Below are 22,544 nucleotides of genomic sequence, written 5' to 3'. Positions count from 1 at the left end.
AGCTGTAGTTCCCTAAAGTATCCCTTCCATTCTTAATAGTTTGTGACTTGTGAACTGCCTCAGTGAGAGACAGTAAATGGGAATTTAATAGTACTCATCAATATTTTCTTTCACTAATTTATATAGATTTTTTGAATCCCTGTAAGTTTTTAGCCTTCACAATATCCTGCAGCAAGGAGTACCACAGTTTGATCAACTGTTGTGTAATGAACCAGTTTCTATTTTTTCAAATTGCTTTTGAACCAATAATTTGCTTCTTTTATACTGTAGGAAATACTGAACAATGGCAAACAATTATGTGTAGTAACTACTTTGCAGTTGTACTAATATTTTTAAACTGATCAACATAAAAATGCAAGAGAAATTCACAATGGGAATGATTTTGACTTATTTGCCTCACATATGCTTTTTATCTTCACTGGGAGATCATCAAGCATTCACTCATTTGTGAAAGGACGTACAATCTTAAAACCAGCAATACAGCAAATTTAATGACCTGCTTATAAAGGGCATAGCTTCTTGTGCAGGGTGGTTCAGCTACAGTAAATGGATCACTCAGTCAATTCAGATTATCTTCTTTTCAGCCTCATCCTTGTTAACACTAGTGACTTGGCATTTCACTGGAATTCATTTTTATTCTAAATAGTTTTTTTTCCAGTCTTGCTTATCCATGTTCTATTTTTCGCAGAAAAAAACGTTTGTCTTCTCTCAGTCATTTTTAAATGTTCCATTTCTCTGTACTATGTGCACAGCATATCCCTATGGGCTGACTGCTGAGACCAGCCCTCACCTGCTGTGTGCCCTTTGTCACAAGCATATGCCACAGGATGGTAATGCCTGCATTAGCACAGCCAAATTCAGGTCCTAGGATCTGGCTGCACTACTTTCAACACTGATCAATTCTCGGAGTGCAAAAGAAAACTGACTTAATTTTGGGTCTTTAGTCCCAGATTGCTTTTTGTATTGGAAAAATATAACCCAGTATTAACTTGGAGCAGCAGTTAATCTGCTGCTCCAAGTTAATACTGGGTTATATTTTTCCAATACATGAAAACTGTAGTTGTGGGGTCATGACAAAGGTGAAGATCTCTGCTGTACCCTGCTCCTCCTTCCCAGCACAAAGAGTAGGAGTAATACTGATGATTCTCATTCATATTGGGTGAATCTTCTGGGGGTGGAGGCCAATGGCTGGTGGTACAATGCAAAACAGCTGCACCAGAGAATCTCGCCCTTTAATCTGAGAGGGATGCATTCAAAGGGATTTGTCTGATCTCAGAATGGTTAAGATTACTCCTTTCTAGAACAGACACCAATGTGTCCAAGTAGAAACTTCACCTCCCACCAGTTCAGTAACCTTAATAGGCCCTTCATAGCATATTGGATAAATATCTGAGCTCTTTGTGACAAAAATTCTCAGGAAATAAAACATGAATGAAAATAAAATACAGGACAACCAGGCAGTGCAATGCATATGCACTAAAAGATTAAAAGAAGAATATTGAGGAAGTAGTTGGGTGGGAAGTAGCATATCTGATGTTCTTTCCGGTGTTGGATGAATTTTTTTCTATCAACTTCCAGCGCTGGCTTACCCTTTCAATTTTTAGGTCTCTGATGGTCCAGTCTATTTGAATATCTTCCATCAATTTAGTAATCACTATATCCCCAAACACAGTCACTGGTTTATTATCTTCTGGCCAGTACTGGTGACATCTTATCTGCAGAGAGATGATTACTAAGTAATTAACAATTATCATGTTACAATCTTGACAGAAACTACATACAGAATTTCCAATTATGTCAAATGCTTTTAATCAGTTCACTGGTAACTTACACGTCCTTTTTCAAAACATTGTGTGAGCATCACAAGTGTTTTAGCTCTTGTCTCCCACACCATTCTCCAGAAATCACCCACTGTTCCTGGTAATGGTCCCTGAGTTGCAATAAACTCGTTTGGACATAAATAGCCCTAAGAAAGAGAAAATGTTTAATACATAATGGTTGGCAAGGAAACAAAAGAGTTTGCATGTGAATCATAGTTGTGCCTGTATCTGCCATGCCTAAGGCTAAAATCTTGTCAGACCTACTAAGCGAATTGGCTTATGCCTCAGTAGTCACTGCACGGCAGGCTGCCTTGGAAAGCTAAAAGAGAAATGGCTTTTTTTGGTAGTCCAGTTATGAACCAATACTCTACTATAGTGTGGGAAGTGCCATGGTAATAGAAATGCATGTAGCAGAGATATTACAGGGACATCAGGTCATCATTTCCCATTTAAAAGTATCTAAGCCTTCATATTATACTTACTGCAGATCCAGCTAGAGGCCACCAAGAACTGAATCAAGAGGTGGCCAACACAGGAGAATCAAATAGTGCTAAGGAGCATTGGAGCCAGGGAAACAACTAAGGAGCAGTCTGAGAGCCAGTGCAAGTAATACACACACTAATGACCTTGTTCTTTGCTGATTGTCTGAGATCTGCTTGGGGCTGAAGCTCATTGAAATAAATGATCTCCAATTAAAGGTCTTCAAGAAACCTACTGAAGGTGTTGACTTTTATTTTAGTGTTGGCTTTTGCTCTTTGGTTAATTTATAAATTTGTGTAAAACTTGGGAAGAAGGAAGTTTATTGAAAAAATCTATAGATGCTCTGAGTGCATGGTTTGACATGGATCTGGTTCCTCATAGAAAAGAAGTACACCTACAGGAACTATTATGTACTACACAAAGTCAAAAATAACAACAATAGCAATAACAGCAATAAATTTATGGTGTAGAACCTGCAGTTTATAATATCACAGTGTTCTGCTTATTGCTCAAAACAACTGACACAGTGGTTTATAGCACCACCAAAGCTTCTTGTTGGAATTATGGCCCTATAATTCACAGCTGCTTGTTACTTACTCCATCTATAATATAAAGAACAGGTGGCAGTGGGAAAGTATGTTAATCCTCCTTAGTTTAAGAGTGAGGTGAGAAACTGTAATTCAGGGATGCAAAGCTCACAGTTCAGTTACTGACTTTGTTTAACCAATGAAAGTCGAAGTAGCGGCAGAGTTCCCATTTGTTAAAACTAAGTACAAGACTTCTCTTTTCCTCCCTTTATGAAGAGGAGAAGCATGCATATGTAAACAGGCCTAGGTAATTAGATATGTAAATACACATACATATTGCATGTTTACAGCTATATGCAATCATATATTTATACATCAACAAACACGAAAAGTGAGAGCATATAAAGGGTGAAACTTTAGCCTTGAGAAACCATAACATTGGAATTGTCTATTCACTGATGAATGTTCATCCAAAATGTATGCACACAAGCAAAATCTCAGCAGGTAACACTCTGTACCTGGCTTTTGCTGCAGCTTTTTGGAAGTCGCTGTTAGTGTTCCTTTCCTAAGCCTTGGCCTGTCAGTGGCAGGAAGGGTAAAGACTAGACCATGCTCCAAGATGCCTCTGCTTTCCTTAGCCATTCTGTGCAGTCCCAGCATCAAGTGGCATGGTTCTTCCTATCTGCTAACTCTCAGAACAAAGACATAGTGGGAACGTTTGCTCAAAGAAAGATCTTAGCTCTACTGCTTATTCTCTGTAATGTCTCTTAGTTACCTGCAAATAACCATTTCCACTTTCCTTTGTGCTGTCTGTTTTGACTACACTCTGCATGTCTCACTACATGTTTGAAAAGTCTTTAATGTAAATCAAGTCTTGATCTCATGTGAGATCACCAGCCAGTGCTAGAAGAGATTTGATGCATAACTATAATTCCCACTTTGAGCTTCAACAGGACAAAAATGAGATGAAAATATAGATGAAGGATTTACTGAGCACACAATAAGAAAATGGGAAAGTTTGTGAAGAAAGATGAGGATGAAAAATATAGTATTACTTTCTTCTTCAAGAAGCCTACTTTTATTTTCCTCCATCATAACTTTCACAAAATAATAAGAAGCATGCCATAACTGTTAGCCATTTCTATGAAAGTTTCCAGTTCATTTATCTTTGCATTGTCCTATTCATATACAACAACTTTAACTCTTGATTCTTGTTGAATCAAGATACCAAATAACACCTATCTAAACAATTTACCTCAGTGGGAGTTCCACTGTTGCCTTTTATGAAAATGGTATGAAATAAGTTATAAAAAGCAACTTGGTGGACACAGTTTTGATTATTTTTGGAAATCATTGCTCAGCAATGAAAATGGGATATATATCTTTTTAACTTGCCATTTTTAGTGCCACAGGAGTTACCTGAACAATGTCATGGCAACAGTGGCTGTAGTGAATGAAAGAAAAATTAGAATCCTGTTTTTTGTTGCAAGTTGTTTTTTTACTCTTCTACCAGAAAACAAATACAGTAAAAATGTGAGAGACTTTCTACTTACAGACATATAGCTGGCATTAATGTAGTCAGATCCAGGAATACCAGCATCAGGCATCAGCTTTACTCTGTTGTTATTATCTATCATGGAAGTAAAGTCTAGTTAACTAAAAGATTGGTTCAAAAACCATAAAACATGTAAAAAAGTGTTCCTGGAGAGCTAAGAAAACAAAAATACTTTTGTTAGCAGTAACAATATTTGATGGAGTTGAACACAAATTACAAAGGTAATTTAACCTTTTTCCATTACTGTATGGTCTTTCTTCAATGTTCCAGACATGCTGTAGATAATACTTTTTAATTTAAGTGGTGAATGAGCCAAAACCTCCAATTTGATGTATGTATGGGAGGATTCTGTACCTAAAAGGAGTCTGTGTACTCCAAGCCATGCTGTCCTAGCACACGCAACTTCTGTGTGAATAAGAGGGCAGGGTCAGGGATCTGAGAGTTTTTTCCATTTACTTGCTGCCCAGGTCACTGAGCCAGATTCTGGCACTTTTATATAGTTTTGGGGGTTTTTAAACATAAGGTTAAGTCATTATTTTAAAAAAAAAAAACAAAGTAAAATGTTTAGGGTTTCTGATTTGGTCCTGCAGCACATGTGCAGAAATTACAAAATCCAAGAAATATAACATGTGTGTAAGACCAGAATTTTGGTGTTTGGTCTTCAACTTAGTAAAGAACATTAGAATACAAAGTTAAATATTTATGAAACATATCTGTTTATGCCTTATTGTCTGTCATGAAGATAAATTTTTAGTGACTGTGACTTAGAATATGTCTTGAACAAGGCAGCAGATAGCAGGAACAGCTGCTCTGAAAAGTAAATAGCACAGAATGTAGCATTATTAACCAAGGAATGCTATGCACTCCATCTCACATCACAGCTAATGCCTAAAATAATAATGACATTTCTTGTCTTATTAACTGAAAAATGAAGCAGTGTTGAGTATAGAAAGACAGACTCCTGTCTCCTGTGATAATATCTAGCCTGGGCTTATAAGTTATCATACAGTCACTCTGATCTTCTGTGGAACCTTTGTAGCACATGTACACATACCCACAAGAAAGCAAATCCAGACTCCTGAGGTAGCTGAATGCACAAACATGTGGATTTTATATGTTTAAAAAATTACTTCTTACTAAAGGGGGGGAAAAAAACCAATGAGGAAGAATTTTAAAGAGTTTGCTCCATGGCTTGAATTACAAAGCCAAGAAACTATTGAGGCTACAGTTTCTTGCACCTGCATATTAAAGCTTGTGAGAGCAAGTTAAAAGCTACTTGCAAATAAAACTGTCTTTAAAAAAACCCACGAAGTAAAGACGGATTACTTGACAGAAAATGATTTCATAATGTGGACTTGATTGTGCTGCTATTTCAAAGACAGATCAAACAAAAATACACTTGCATTCCAAATATCTGTTACACTATTGAAAGTAAAGAGCAAAATGGAGGAGTTGGTCAGTAAACACACATACATGGCTTTATGTTTGGGAAACGATTCTTAGACTTGTTCCAAGGCAGATCAGCATCTGTTGAAGCAAGGTCTTCAAGAAACTTGGGAAGTTCCTGCAAAGGAATAAATGTTTATTGGAAAACTTTTCCACTTGACTTTAAGATATGGCACAATCATCCAGTAAGTAGAAAAACTCCACAGTTTTGCAACAGTGCATTTCTAAGTACAGCTGGAAGCATTACAGAGCTTCCCGCCCCACTGTCAACCCCAGTTAAATCAGCAAAATTAGATGCAGTACTGCAGACAATGCTGTCAACTTGAACAATTAAGCTTACATGAACTTTCACCTTTAAAAGCCTGGATAAAGTCAGTCTATCACCTTTTGTAGTTTTCTTATTTTTTTTCATGAAGTCACATGCTTGGTTACCATGCCCTACTGACTCAGTCGAATAATGCCTTTTCCTGACTGCTGTAGTTTGCGAGTGTTTGTGGTACAGCATGAGAACTAATGAGAATTCAATTAAGTTGAGGCAACTGGCAATTAATTATTCTTCTTGGGACTGTTTGTGAAAGGGGTGGGAAGAGCTATTTTGGGTTGTACTGCAGCTTCATAACTAGCCATTTGTTCTATTACTGCAGAACAGAGATGGATAAATCATTCATGCTGAGGAACTTATTTGATGGGGATGTTTGTGTGCATTAACAGGTATAATTTACAAAGTTGGTTAAAAGAGTGGCGACAGTTTCAGACCTTGTTAATGAAGAAAATGTGTTAAAGTGATGACTTTGGTGTTAAGAGAATAGAAGATACAGAAAATCCAGAATTCTAAATACATTGTTAATTTCAATAGAATTTTTCTTTGTTTGACAAATGTTATTCACAAGTCTGTTTTTTATATCTATCTATCTATCTATCTATCTATCTATCTATCTATCTATGTTATAAATTAAGAGTCTACTTTTTGCTTTGAATGAGAACAATACAAAATTTTGCTGAAATCCCTTCAAATTTGTCTTTTAAAATTAGCAGTTACCGTCTGCATGGGCTACTTCCAAAAGTTGGGCAGAAAGCCTTACTATGAGGCTCAGTATTAATTATGCCCTTTTGCCAAGGTATTTGAGGCAGTCTGTCTTTTATGAATAAAATTTAATGGGAATCTACTAGCAAATAAATAAGAGAGGAAATGAAAAATGGAAAACCAGGACTGTTTTATTTCAGTCCTTTTTTCTCATTGTTAATTCAAATATTTTGTCATCCTGGTGTGTAAAACACAGTCAAAGGTGAAGATGTTAAAATTCCTCTCATTCAAAAAGCTGAAACTCTCCCATAAAGTTTCTGTCATGGAATATTTTCACAAAGGAAGTACATACACAAAATGCCTATTTTGAATAATGTTTTGGGCCATGGAATCCCGTGTCACGTGAACTTTAACTTCCCTCATTTGCCTCACTCCACTGAATTTTAGCTTGCCACTTAACTACTGTAGAAGTAGCACCCTTATACAGCACTTTGTAGTAGAGAGGAAATAGAGAAGCAAATCTTATTATTTTCATAAGGATGCTTCTATAACCAAACAAATGCTCAAAGGCCTCATACCAATTCTCTGCATTAATAGGGATTTCAGTCTTATCTATTATTTTCATATTTAGGGGAAGAGTATTTGGGTTCCCAGACTCAGTAACAACTTGTCACAGAAACCATGTTTCTTTGCAAACTCATAAAACTTTGAAATAAAACATTTGCATTTTGTTTACTGTAGTACATTTGTGTTACTGGTGACTCTTTGAAGGACTTCAGTTTTTTTACTCATGAGCAGAACTTATCATAAATCAAATATTATACAAGTATTTCTGTTTCAGTAATTTGGCAGTTATTAGAAAAGCATAAGTTCCCAAATATATTGAGAGACACAGGAATCAGCTGGAAAGCTGGAAGTAGCTGCAAGTTTGAATAGCGATGAGGTGATGCCCATCATTAGTTACTTTGGCTCCCTATGGTTTCTTTAATCTTGTCTTTTCTGACAATAAATGGATCCAGGTCCATTCTGAAGTTCAGATTCCCTTCTCATCACATTTACACACAGGTCCTGTTCAGCATGATCGAACCAAGATTGGCCCCTGAAGATGTCCTGGCACTGAAGTTTGGTCAGTCAGGCAAATTAGATGAAACTGGGAATGTCCATGGATTACAAGAGTAAGTGAAATAGAAAGACTCACATTTATGCTGGAAAACTCCAAACCATATTTTTTGTCCACAAACTGCCCATTGTAAATTATCCCTAGTCTACCAAAGCATATCATGGAACTGTCCAGGAAGACTGTTAGGTGAAACAGTCCAAATCCAACACAGGGAATATACTAGCAGTTTATTAGTGTAAATTATCACATTCTCATATTCCATTCCCAGTAATCTTGAATTTACTCTTCCAAAGACAGACAGAGAGCCCAGGCAAGCTCAGCACTATGCTGTTCATTTAACCATAGATCAAAGATCAATTTGAGTTGCAAGGGACATGAACATAATCTAGTCCAACCCCATGTTGCCATGGACAATCTTCCACCAGGTCTGATTGCTCAAAGCCCCCTCTAACCTGGGCTTGGCCACTTCTAGGGATAGGGCATTCACAGCTTCCACAGGAAACTTGTTCCAGTTTCATCACTTAGTTATGTGCTCCAGATATGAGTTTACATCATGTTCAAGGGTTTATATCTTAGCTAATCTTTCCTACACACATTGCAGGACCCTCAAGTCAAGTCATTTATGTAAAAGTAGGATTATGCATGTGGATAAAAACAACGCAAATCATGAGGTCTTCTTGTTTATTGCATGCACTGCTTGTTCCTGAGCATTGTCATTACCAATATAATTTCAAGTGTGCTGCCAATCCTATTGTTTATCTGTTAAAACATGTGCTACAAAAAAAATAGATAGACTCATTTTGAGGGACTGAACATACCTTCAAATTCTGCCTGACCTTGGACAAGTCATTTGGGAAGATATTACTACACTCTGAAACATGGCAGCTGAAGGTCGGAGAGTAAAAAGACTGAAAACTTAAATGACATATAAAACTATCTATTATAGGTTGACTATATACATTATTTGAAGGAGACCTCAGCTTCTTGTATTTCTCTAAATTTTAAGCAGATTGCAGACTGTGGTTTGATAAAACCCTATTGTTTAAGATTTAAGCTGTTGCAATGCAATAAGGCTTAGCCAATGTGGGTTGCACCTAAAGAAAGTAATACTAGAGACCTTCTAGTAATGAATGTTAATATGTAAAGTGTTACTGATATTGAAACTTTTCATCTGTTCAGTCATGCATAATGTAACTATAATCATTTTTTGGTCAAGCGAAATAGCACTTCTACTTTATTGCTCTGAGAATTTTATGGTGCTTTTTATCATTAAATCCAGAACAATTTTACCTAATGAGCATAACAAAAAAACCTGTAGGTAATACCATTAATATTTATACACTTTTGTTAGTGCTTCCTTGGAAACTGAAATATAATAATCTAGCAAAAGAAAAGCCAATTGTTAAGTCTTCATTTTTGTTAATCCAACTGGTAAATTATTCATGGTAAATTTATAAAATAATAAAGTCACTGGACACTGACAATTTTTTTTTTGGCAAACGACTGTATGTGTTAAGAAAGATAATGATGATAGAGATTCTGAAATAACAAAAAGTTATTGTTGAGAAAAAATATGATAGCCATAAAATATTACTTAATGAAAATAGTGAAAACTTTGAGATTTAAATTTGGAATTATACATGTATTATATTATCTGTAATGTATATTTTGAGACTGAGGCCCCTTTCAGAAATGCAGGCTGTCTGTGTTCATCTGCTCATGTAAGGAAATGGAGACTATTCATTTGGAAGCTGTTCTCAAGAGCATAAGAAATATGCCCTATTACGTGTAGAGGAACAAAAGCCAAAGTACCATGTACAAACCTTTGACTTTCTGCACCAAAATCTATGAAAGAAAAACATTCCTGAGTTTCATGGCAGTATGACTGAGGCCTGAAAATTTTACAGAATGTACATTAACTCTCCTTTTGGAGTCATCAACACTCAGGAAAACAAACCTATTTATAGCAGTGTATATGTTAGAAAACTCCTAACTTGCTCTTAGATAACCTAAATATGCAACACTAGATATGTAAAAACATAAATATGGTGGTCTTGAAATGTTGGAGACTAAAGAAGATCATCTTTGGCTGACACTAAGGTGAATAATTCTGACCAGGTTGTAGTATAGGCTGCAGAATCCAAATCAGTGTACTGTTACTTTCTAAACAATCAACCTGGTAATTGGGTATTGATTATCAAGGCCAGAGTCCTTCATGGCCTTGCCTGCTTAAAATGAACATGAAATGTGACACATGAAACGACTGAAGGTCTTGCGATGTTGTGACAACTGCTAGCAACATACCGAAAATTCTTCCTGAAACTTTAGGTTGTTGTTTGTGCAAAGCTCTTCAACGTGTTGCAGAAAGGATTTCTTGCTTATTGGCCTGAAAGTAGACAGAAGAATTAGAAACCCATAGGGAATATCTTTGTCATTCTTGTTATATAACTGTACTTTATTAATAAACAATATTTTCCAGTTCAATGAAAAATGATACTTATAGGCAGAAAATTAGAAATTGCTTACAGCATGCTTATTTGATTTCTTTTCAATCACTTAAAAGAGAAACATTTTATCCCCTTGTTGTTCCCCCTCACAACATTTTTGGTTTTGCTAATGTTAACAGTACTGTAGACTGTGATTGTTTTTATAGGTAACAGCTTTTCAAGCGAGGTTTTGACATTAAAGTAAATTTGTAAATTTATAATTGCATTCTAAGGTACATAATATTTCTTTGTCAGACAGAAAACATTTTACACATTGCAAGGTTTTAGACATATAAAATATTGCAGTGACCTCATTCTCATAATGACATGGTTTTTAAATCCTGAGGAGTTTAAATAACCCTGTATTACTTCCCAAGCTAAAACACAGACATGCAGGCTTCACCCCAGAGAGAGAGAAAGCATTTCTCCAGTTACCATGCAATTAGTCATGCTTTTATGATTTATACGCAGCTTGGAGCTTTTTTCTAACATTGAGGAAGGAACCACACATTGAGACTCACCAATGAACACATAACATAAAAATCTTTAGTAAACTTACTTGATGGATTTTCTATAACTAAGCAACCTGAAATAGAGATCTTTGTTAAATGTAGCAAGCTGAGAGTTAACCAATGTTGTGCATTTTAATAGGTTCTAGATTAAATACCACGTACCTAAAGATTGGTTTCCCTTATGGATTCAAATTCAGATACCTTGGGAGATTGTCTTTATTACTTCTTATCTCAGGTATCAGCAGATATGAATTACGTAGTTACAGTTTCTGTCATTTTCTTTAGATCACTTACAGTTCTCTGGCCTCATATGGCCCTGAGAAACCCATACTTGCTGCACACCACTACACACATTGACAGGCTTCATTTTGCATTCTTGACCCAATGTCATTCTCCTAAGGGCCATTTCAGAGCATCAGGGTAGGATCAATCTGACTGAACACAGACGCCTACTTCTCAGTCACTCTAGATTTCTTTTATAATCAATGAGGAGAAATAGGTGTAATTTCATCTCATTTGAAGCAGATATCTAAAATGAGTCACAGATGAGTCATGATACTGGTGTGCCCCTACAGAAACCACAGCTGTGGTTGTTTTCTAAAGATTTTAAAAATTAGTGTCCTGGTTTTATCTTCATTTTTCACATGTTCATGGCTGGTTTTGTATATGTCAATTTTTAAAACTGTGATACATATTAAATATTTAACTTGATCTCACAGCAGGTTTCATGAAGGTGAAACATGAGCATCTATACTCAGAGGACTTTCAGATGGCCTTGAAACTTGGTCAAAATTGCCTCTGAATGGATTTAGAAACCAAATTTTGAGCACTCAGACTCAGAAAGCTTGTTTAAATGACCAAGTAAAAAAGTTTGTAATAATTCAGTTTTAAAGATAACCCACTCCTTCAAAAAACTCTGACTGCCCGTTTTATATGTCTGTTCCTCCAAATATACATCCTTACAGAAAATATTACAAAAAATGTTCTATAGTACAAAGTCTACTGTATTGCTGCCATAATTTTAGTAGAAAAAGAAAAATTGCTTTAAAAATAGTTTATTAAATGGTTATTAATTATTTAAATTTTAATTGCGATAATAAAATGAAATTAATGCAATTGTTGAATAATTTATTCTTAAGCATCAGGGAATTTAATTTCAAAGCTATGAAGAATGCCTTCGTGGTACATATGTTTTTAGAGCAGTTATCCTGAAACAAAGCAAATTGGCTATGAAAGCCTCACTAGATCAGTCTCACTGGAGTTAAAAGTATTTACAGAAATAAAGGTGCTTAATATGAAGGACAACTGAAGGACAGCTTTAGAGTGAAAAAGAAGGCAATAAGATAAGAAAGCATGCCACTCTATTTATTCAGAATGTTTAGACATGTAGCTTGGGCTCATTGTATCACATAAGTTGTTTGCATTATGTGGTAGATGAAACTACCTTCTAGTAATATGGGCAACATTATAGAACTAAAGTTTCTTAACAAAAATAAGGACTTTCAATAGCTGTACCAAAGTACTGCACACAAATAAGTATTTGTCTTTGACTAGAACAGAAGCATTTGTAGGCTCTTTTGGGGGGGTCAAAATTATAAGCAGACTTTGAAGGCAAGTTCCACTTCTTTTTCCCTTGAATTCACCTATCTTCACCACAGAACAACAGAAAAAAGTCATGTCCCACTTGACATTCCAGTAATTTTTCAAATACTCTCCTCTCACATTTTTAACAATGAGGGGCTTACTGCATATAATTTGCAGTAAGAAAATGCAGTTTGGTCATTAGGAAATTAAAATTATTTCTGTGCTGTGCATAATCAATCCAGGTAGGTAATTCAGTGTTTCAGGGCTGAAGGTACATGGATCCAACAGTATAAGGGTTTTTTTAAGAAGCAAGGGATCTATGGTTTGATATTTTAACCTATCTGTAGGAATTTAAGTGATTTTTAGAACTACTGAACTGTCACACTTTTGTCAGTAGCAAGTGCACATAGCAGTAGCTTGGCAGCTCATAAGATGATTTACTTTAAAGTGCTTATAGGAAAGTTAATGTCTAACTTGTCTGACTGTGGCAAAGGCATTGGTTTTGCTGTGTAAGGACCTTCAGAAGGGATGAATTTCTCACTAAAGACTTCCAGCAATTCTCAGTTTCAACATCCTTAGGCTTAAAAAAATAGTATTTTTTTCTATGTGTCTTGACTTGGAATACATAGTAATAATCTTACAGTATTTTGTTAATGAACAAATGAACAAGATTACAAATCTGTATGTAATCTTGTTCTCCAGATTTCCCAGTGTTTTGTACAAAAGTTAAAAATATAAATATCACTAGATCTTGATGAGCACAATTCAGAATCAAGCCATGAAGTTGAAAATGTCCTTATTTCAGCTGGACCATTTCAGATTCCCATTTGCCTGACTTTGATACGAGGAAAGAAAAACATTCTCTAAGATAAAGAATGCTTTATAGCATTAAATCTGATTTTCTTTTAAAACAGTGTATTGTTTCATGTGTGGGGTTTTTTTGAAGACTATCAAAAATCTGAATCCCACTCAGATTACATATGATAGAGCTAGAAAGAAGCCATTTATTTGTGTTGGCAGTGATAACTGAAGACATATTGTCACACAGACTCAGCTTTCTCTCTGGGTCAATCATCTGAAATCTACAGGGAATTAAAACTTCGTCCAACCAGAAAACTACAGAAATTACTATGTAGGCAAAAGGCTTAACTCATAAGCACCGCTGACACTTCCTAGGACCAACAGAGGAACTAATTTTTAACAAGTTAATTGAGAGCAATATTGAGCTTAACCCTTCCTACATATTAAAGGCCTAAGGAAAGAGAACACATGCTCATTTCTTCCATTGAACCAGGACACATAGATTCACAAACCTTGTTCTCCTGGAGCACAAACGTCAGGAAGCCTCTTTTTGATAGCTAATTACTAAAGGGAAACCTGTTAAAGAAAAAGACAAGGCAGAAGCCAAGCCTATTCCTACTCAAAGGAAGACAGGTCTGTCTACACCAAGTATCAAGCTGGTCTATAGAAATAAATATGTGTGCAAAACTGTTACCTCAAATATAGACACCCACTGAATGCGTAGTATATAGGAAAGATGAGATCAGACAGTCCTTTTCTTTACAACACTTTTCCATAAGGAGTTCTAATTACCTAGTATTTGCAGGGGCTACAGTGGCTGTCATGCAGAAATATTCCTTCTGACCTCACTTTCTTGACAAACCGTCTCACACAGAGTGAAACAAAAGCCTAAAATGATCAACCACAAGGTTCAACTTCTCAAGGACAGATTTTTAAAAGACAGGGATCTAAATGGCTTCATCCTTGCTGTGGAAACCACTGCAAAAGTAGGGTCCCAGAGAAGTTGTCTCCTAAGTAAGCACCTGGAACAGGGAGGAGTAACTTGTATCTCACCAAATCTGGCACACACTGAAAATTTAGGGATAGAGTTTATTCACAGAAGATTAGTGTCTGCTTTGAAGAGTGACTTGGCAAACCCTGTGGACCTGTTCTAAGTCAGGCAAGTGATGAGTGCATCCAGTAGATGAGTGCATCCAGTATATGTATATTCAGTGATTTTAACGAAACAGTGTTTAATCCAGTTTAGAGTGATGGGCTATGTATGCTTTGAACAAGGTTGTTTTTTACTGTTGTCTCACACCATCTCCACCATCATGGAATGCAATGTGTGTCCCAAACATTCAAAGTTAGCATTTGGGATTCATAAAGAAGATCTCATTTTCCACTAAATTCTGTAGGACTTAATTCCCTGCATGCCCTCTAAAACTACATCCAATTGCTCAAATGCTTAAGAAAGACTTGTTGAGAGTGAGTGTATATGTACTAGCTAGTATTAGTAATTTGAGCCACTGAAGTTAGTCAATAATATTTTTAATGATTTTTATAATTTTAAAAGACTAATACTGATTTTCTTTTAATTTCCTGGTCCAAAAAAAAAAAAAAAATTACCCACAAAAAAGTTTCAAAATTGTCAAAATGCAATGCTTGGCACTTTTAAATTTCTCTTTTCCTACTCAAATTGACTTTTACAGTGCAAAATACTTCATATTAAAAAATTACAAAAATGTGTGAAATATAATGTTTTGATTAACCTATACTGAACATTTGCTGAGCTTCAAGCTGTTGAATTTTTGATCTAAGAATGATGAAAAGTATTTACAGTCATATTCATACAGAAAATAAATTTTTTTCTAATTTATTGTTTTTCTCATGAAATACCAGCTGCAAAATTTTCTGAGAATATGAGCCATGATCGTAAGCTGCAATCCACCAAGTATGAGAGAATGTCTGAGGAGACAATGGATGAGAGACAGGCAAGAGGGATCTCATGGAGCAGTCTAGAGTATTTTAATTCAATGGATGAACTCTGTCAGCTGCAAGTGTGTGCCTTTATTGATTTATAGTAGCTGAATAATATAATGTCAGAGTAGTGACAAAAAACCTGTTTTCCAAAATACCCCCTTCAAATGAGCACTGAATGGAGTGATTAGTAGCTAGTGAGAATAAATCTATATTGTCCTGTTTTCACCTAGGCTTTTCAAACAAACTCCCCATTGTCCTTTCAGGGTGAAGCTGGACCAGATTTCAGTTGATTTTCTGCTGCCTGAAAAATACAAACATGCCAGTCTGGAAAAGGAATCTGCCCATCTGTGCCCTTCTCATACACTTGCAAGATGCCACGAACTGCGACACAGCAAGCACTGCAAACACAGCTGAGACAGCTGCCTAAATGCAGCCAATGTAGGTAGTGCAGATCAGTGATGCCCATCCCAAACACATGGGAAATTTGTGAAGGTTGGACTGCAGTCATCAGCATTAAATACTGTAACTAAACATGCTGACATGTCACTGCTTTAGCCACAAATCATGAGAATGATCAGGTCAAGATCTGGGACTGGGATTGACTTCAGCATAGCTGTTCCCCAACAGGTACAAAAGTTATTTTATGGTGCAACTGTGGAAGTCTAAAAACAGGAAACAAAAACATTCCAGTCATTAGGTTTTGCAGTAAGCTGCCTTGGTACTGCTGCCATGCTTCTGCCAGCTCTCTGTTACAACTCATCATTACCAGGAAAGATTAACTATATTATAGACAGCACTGGAGACACCTAAAATGTCCCTTCTTGTCATTGACTTTACCAGAACAGAATATTACACATAGTGAAAGGTTCTTAGAGGCTCCAAAAAACAAAAGCCAAAATAAACTAAAGAATTTTTGATGGATAAAGCACATCCTGCCCCTCATTACTATATGTATGTTATCTAGGAGAGTTCCTTGGGGCACATTTTCTGTCTTCCAGATGAAAAGATGTAATGAATCCTGTCCTGAGGAGCTCTCAATTAGTGCCTATACTTCATCAGTTTGTCATAATGTTCAGCACAGGACTAGGGCAAGGAGCCTGCTGTGGGTTCAGTGCCGCTGCAGTTTGAAAAATAATAATCCAAAATTTTAACAGCTCCATCCTGTGCCTTACAATGACAGAAGCAGAAAGTCTTTGCTTTTGGCCATTAAAGGACAGTTGGAAAGAGGGAAGAGGAAAATAGAGATGGAAGGACTTGACAAATTGCAAACCCAAAAGTGAGACCAACTCATTAAAATAAGGGTGATGTAACTAAAACTGCTGAAGCACTATCCAGTAAAGGTCTTGCTGTGCATAAATCACATAATGAAGTGTACATAAGTATGAAATATTATAGTTTTCAATTACCCTTTAGAGTTTGAGACTATAAAAATTTCAAATACAGATAATTCAGACAGAAAAGTGGCAGAATGGTATCTGCAAACCAACAAAGGATTTGACTGTGTGGGTATGTTGCTGAGATTGCAGGAACATAGTATGAAACAGCTGCAGTGTGAGTACAAAAGAAAGTTGAGAAAACACCAAATTTCTCTTAAGTATATATATCCTAACTTCCAAAGAAAAGAAACAGCATGTTTCTTATGTCACATTTACACTGCCTTTGTTTCAAGGATAGGTTGTTTATACCAGGGCTATATTGCCATACTGTGTTATAATTTCCATTTAAAAATTACCCTGATTTATTTGAAAATAGTTGTGGGAGCCCTATAATTCAACATCAGGGACTAACAATATACATGATTTCATGAAAAAAATACCATTGTTTGCCATTAGAATATCTGCAAAGATTGATGCTTCATTCTGATTAGCTATATCATTTGATATAGTATGATAACACACAGGTTAAGAGGAGAGAATGGAAAACACACCATGTTGCTTCAATAATACAAGAACTTACTGGATGACAAAAATCTCCTTGCGTCTAAAGAAAAATGAAGAGTATCTGGAAGTAAAATCCATTAACATTTTAGTACATAAACAACATTAGTACTATTCTTATTCAGCTAACAATGTGGAAACAAGGTAATTTTGTAAATCCATGGAGATAATTTATCTGAAGCACAGTTACTGCAGTGCATTGGCAATGGTTCTGCCTTCAGAGGATGCTTTGCACTGTTATTAGCAGTACTAAATTCTGCTATCTGAGCAAGTGCCCCGCACAGGACATACCCCAGCCCTTACATCAATGAGTTCCAGATGATTCCCAGTATGTTTTCTCATCTGTCACCAGCAGCCATTCTTGTGTGCTCTATTTTGAACAGGTTTGTACATGCAATCAACTTACTCTGTGCCACACACAGACATACACAAAAACCCCAGGTCAACAGCTACAACCTTTCATCTTCCAGCTATTCCTAGTTCTGCAACAGTAGGATATTTAGCTACTAGGGCAAGACTATTTTAGGCTTCTCATCTTTAAGGAGGCTGCCTACCACAGTGTTTCATCTGTGAGACAGCAGGGAAAATACAGACAGGTGAAGAATGTTCACCAAATATTTCTAACACAGTTGGATGTCACATATTATTGATATCACCATTATATTTATATTATAATCATCATTGTATATTTATTTGTTGAATAATATCAACATTTCTGGAACTCAAAAAGCAATTCTTCTAATAAATATCTGTGACAAGATTACTTGTCAGGTACAAAATGTGAATTGCTGCATGAACCTTAAATGAGTAGATTTTAGGATAGCCAGTGTGCTGAGCTCCACAGAAACCCAGATGTTATGCCAATCCCTTTTTCAAAAAAGACAAATGTTTTCAAAATGTCAATTAACAATGACAGATTTGCTCTTGAGCTAGTTGATTTGTTCTTGAATTAGTTGTCAGGGACTTCCAGGAGTCTGGCTGTTTCAGAAAGCTTGTGCAATTTTGCAGCCTAAACAAAAAATTGGGCCATTAAAACCACTCAGAATTCTGCATGTTTAAAACATGTAACCTTTCTTTGGCTAACAATTAAACAGTGATTTGCACTTAGATTTTTATCTTGTTGTAAAAAGGGCTTAAGATTAAGTGATTTTCTAAAAGCTAGTGAGAAGTGTCTTGAGGATGGAGGTCATTCTTTGAAAAAGGATCTCAGTGACCTGTGTAAATAAGAACAGCACAAACACTTCCAAACAAGCAAAGGTCAGAAAGGGGTCATGGCTACAGACCCTTTGGGCTACTGTGTTGCCTAAGGAGTATGCTTACCGTGTAAATCTCTCATCCTTCAGCTCCAGGTCTGCCACTGTGATCAGCTGATCCAGTTTGAATTTTGTGTCAATAATTTCAGCATCTCGTGGGGAGTATGTGCCTCCCTCTTTTTGCTTTTGCCGAATTCTAAATGGAAAATAACAGTGAAAAATACACATGCAAAATGTTGAAGGACACATATGTCAATGCTTTGATTTGACAAGCTGAAACTGAAAAATGGTTGCCAAGAATCCTTCCTTGGCTTTTTTTGTTGTCCCCCTCATAACGGTGTAATTTAGTCAAATTTATGTTGCCTAAAATTCAGAGGAAAGAATCTACATGATGTATTCTTTTAGTTTTCCTACATAAATTCTTTGGTAATGCCTGAATAATGCAGCTGAGTAAGAACAGAACTGATGAATGAGAAAACCAGCACCATGTGTGCAGTACACATCCTGCTTCTTTACATGGCTATTTTGTTCACTACTTGAATTAAAACTCAATTTATGTTCCCCATGTGAGAACTCAATGTATTTAACTGATACATTTATTAGGAAAACAGAAAATATAATTGAAATATTTACTTCATACCCAGCTGTAGATAGTATTAGCCATCATAATAACTACAACCAGCTGACACTCTGATCTGTCAATAGAGAAGTGGCTCTGAAAGGTTAAGAAAGGCCACCACTCTGATTTACCCTCTGTAGAAGTTGAATTTCCTTCATCTAGGGAGGTTACCCTCACTAGACTCAATTTTTGTGAGTTCTCTCTCCCTAAAGTTCTACATAAAAAAACAACCACCCAACCAAAAAATCAATACATTTTGTAATTACAGATTAGTTGCACTTATAGGACAGTTTCAACTCTTCTTTAAACCATTTTTGAGTGTTTTCAAACCAGCTATGGCAAGAATGTATAAATCTCACCTTGCAAAAGCATATACTGCAGCCACCAAAAGAACAACTGAAATTATACACAAAGTAACAGCAAGGACAACTTCTACAGACCTTCCTGTCAGTCCTTCACCTGCAACAGAAAGCAGAAAGCTAATATATCATAGATTCTTTGGAATTTTTAAATTTCTGACAATATGAAATTAGGGAATAATGAAAGACCCTTTCAGTCTCTGTATAACTGCACCCATGTTATGCTTGTTGAAGAGCTGCTTCAGAAAGAAAAGTATAACAAAACCAGAAAGAGTTTATGTAAGGGTTCCTAAGCATTGCTGATCTATCCAACACATTATCTTAATACAGCTGTATGTGCAGGTGTTGCCTGGTGTTTTTCAGTTTTGCCTGCTGAACAGGTTAAGGTCAGTCTATACTGCAGTAACATCAGTCTGAGCACTGGCCTGAGTTCAGCTCCTGCTTCAGTCTCTGTGCAGGACTGCTCCAGCTCCTCAACTGGAAAAGGGAGACACAACTCTAAACAAACGAGACCTGCAGCTGCCACTCACAGACACAAAGTAAAACATACTATTTTTGGAGGTATTTTAAGGGTGCTGAAAGAACTGAACTAATGATGAGATCTGAACTTTCTGGATTAATCTGCCTCACTGACCAATGACTCATGCTCCTGGTTTATGTGAGAATTGGTGATATTTTTAGGAATAACCACCAGTAGTAGATCAAAAGCAATCATAAAGGCCTCTATGATAGCAAAGTAAAGGTGTTAGTATTCTAATCAGTCCTTCCAGGTGAGAATGAAAGCTCATTCAAAAATTGATAAACTATTTAGCTTAGTAGTTTCTAGATCTCTTTCTGAACTTCTATAATGCTAAATTTCTGGGGCTCATTTAATTTCCCACCCTTCCTGTAATCCTGTACCTCAAATGAAACTCACCCTCTTTTTCTCTTAGACAACAGTGAAAATAAGAAAAGCAAGGGAATTCTACTGCTGGTATTGTTCCCTTTTATTGACATTCACCTCCACTTGATGGTCCACTGTAGAAAAACTTAGGTCCTGTTTAGCCTCAAGGCGAAGGAGAAAATGTACTGCTTCCTGCCATATGAAACTATTCCCCAGACAAGGAATGACATTCTCCCAAGGACACACTGAGAAACACCATAGTCTTGGCTTTTTGGATGACTTTTGGATTTGAGAGTATATTGCAAATGATCTGGACTGATGTACACAAGAGAATGTGATTAAAATTCAAAATGATCCTGATTTATCAGAAGAAGTCACCTTAAAACAGTAGGATAAACTTTTGTAAGAACAAGTGCATGGTTCTACATGTAGGCAGGAATAATCAGCTACAATAATACAGCATAGGAAGCAGTAGGCTACTTAGAAATTTATCAGAAGAAAGTGCAAGATTATTATAGACTGACACGAACATGAATAAGCAATATCAGGCCTGTATGAAGTGACAGACAACAGAATTCAGTATAGTTTGAAAAACATCTGAAACAATCCTTCCACTGCATTAGTAAAATTTTAGATGCAACACTGGACATTACAAAGAAAAAGTTTAATATTAGTTTAAGATAATAGGATAGAAAACCAAGTACATACAAAAATATTTCAATGAGAAAAGGAATGAAAAATTCCTGCCACTCACTTTTCACAGTGATAAGGCAAAAGTGTTAGCAAAGTGAAAGAAGAGAAGAATATCCAAAGAAACCTCTACAAAAGTTATATCTATTTTGCACTGCACATTGAAGTCTATGTTAAAATGTGCAATTAACATTAATCCAAAAAATGCAAATGTTATTAAACAAAACATTGCTGATAGGATGCCAACCAAGAATTAAAACCCCACATTTTCTCATGCTTCTTTGCAACAGGGGAGGACTAAACATATCTTTATAGGAATGTCTGTAGAGATAATCATGGGCATGGAAAAGGAGACAAAATAGAGAATATCATGATGTATAATTCTGAAGTACTGCACTCAATACATGATGATAAAAATTTGCAATAATAAAATACCTTAAGGTCAGTTTCTACACAAAAGACAGTGTCAGGAAATCCCATTTTGATTATTTCCTGTCTCATCAGCTTTATATTTAACATGGAAAAGATACACTTACACAGAACTACCAGTTGCCCCAGAGTGATCTACAAAACCAATGGAGTATACAAAAAGGTTACAAGCTGCCTTAATGTATTACAAGTTTAAACAGTATTTATCACTGTACCTTAATTATCTTATGGAAAAATGCTGACCTTTCATTGTAGCATGGACAATAACTTTCCAATGAGAGTCATGGATTGTGAAGAAGAAACTCCCCCTCTCCAGGTCAAAAGAAGGTTGTGGTACAACAAATATGATTGGATGGGTGGGCACCCTATTAAAATGCATCCTTTACTATAATTAAAAAACATTGCAGCAGCTGTATATTTCCGTGACTTCTGCTTCAGTGTTCCTCCCTAACAAAATTCCTATTATCTACAAGAGCATCTGACATGTCTCACAAAATGATTTCTCAAGATTTTCTATATTTTTTTCTGTTTCAAACACATAATATTAAATTGCACCAAAAGATTAACTTGCTTATTTTCCAAATCAAAGATTTTTTATATCAGTAGATGTAGAAACCAGAGCAATGTAGGATTTTTTGAACTGGTATGAATACATCTGGCAGAATTTAAATTAATGTTTCAGCTCATAAAATGAAAGTATAATGTTGGAAACCTACATTATTATTAAAGATTATTATTAAAGAAGCTATCTGATTTAAAATAAAATTGCAATTTGGATTCCAGGCAGCATAAATTTCTCCTGGAGAGCAGCTGATGTTTTGAGTGCAGTAGAAGTAATTGGGTTGCAAAGATTTATAAAAGCTGACTTTTTGGCATCTTTTCTGAATTATGTTTCTAGAGCAATCTGGAAGTTCCTATAACCAAGCATCTTGTCTAAGGAAACTCTTGGGCAAGATTCCTCATGCCATGTGTCAAGAGAGTGCTCTATCTTCAGGACCATTCAACTGCAGTTGCTGCATCACTTGTGATATATCAACTTGATGTTGATTTCCCAACA

The 22,544-nt window shown here is 36.0% G+C and overlaps 1 protein-coding gene across 1 annotated transcript in view; it reads right to left on the bottom strand.

The window, feature by feature from the left end:
- The window catches only part of PTPRQ (protein tyrosine phosphatase receptor type Q), a 99,330-nt gene that overhangs the window by 6,301 nt on the left and 70,485 nt on the right, over nucleotides 1-22,544 (bottom strand). Inside the window, exons 34-41 of the mRNA XM_054279589.1 lie at nucleotides 19,486-19,585; nucleotides 18,575-18,703; nucleotides 11,018-11,044; nucleotides 10,277-10,358; nucleotides 5,856-5,946; nucleotides 4,381-4,457; nucleotides 1,832-1,966; nucleotides 1,590-1,715 (exon numbers count right to left, since the gene is read on the bottom strand). Of these exons, the coding sequence (XP_054135564.1) occupies nucleotides 1,590-1,715; nucleotides 1,832-1,966; nucleotides 4,381-4,457; nucleotides 5,856-5,946; nucleotides 10,277-10,358; nucleotides 11,018-11,044; nucleotides 18,575-18,703; nucleotides 19,486-19,585 (767 nt within the window). The remainder of the gene's footprint in view (nucleotides 1-1,589; nucleotides 1,716-1,831; nucleotides 1,967-4,380; nucleotides 4,458-5,855; nucleotides 5,947-10,276; nucleotides 10,359-11,017; nucleotides 11,045-18,574; nucleotides 18,704-19,485; nucleotides 19,586-22,544) is intronic.

This window comes from Melozone crissalis, unplaced genomic scaffold (assembly GCF_028551555.1).
Source record: "Melozone crissalis strain CALT ecotype California unplaced genomic scaffold, PUWL_Pcris_2 ptg000004l_1, whole genome shotgun sequence".
In the NCBI taxonomy this organism is placed as follows: Eukaryota; Metazoa; Chordata; class Aves; order Passeriformes; family Passerellidae; genus Melozone; species Melozone crissalis.
The sequence above is the reverse complement of the archived record's forward strand: the minus strand, read 5'-3'. Positions and strand labels throughout refer to the sequence as shown.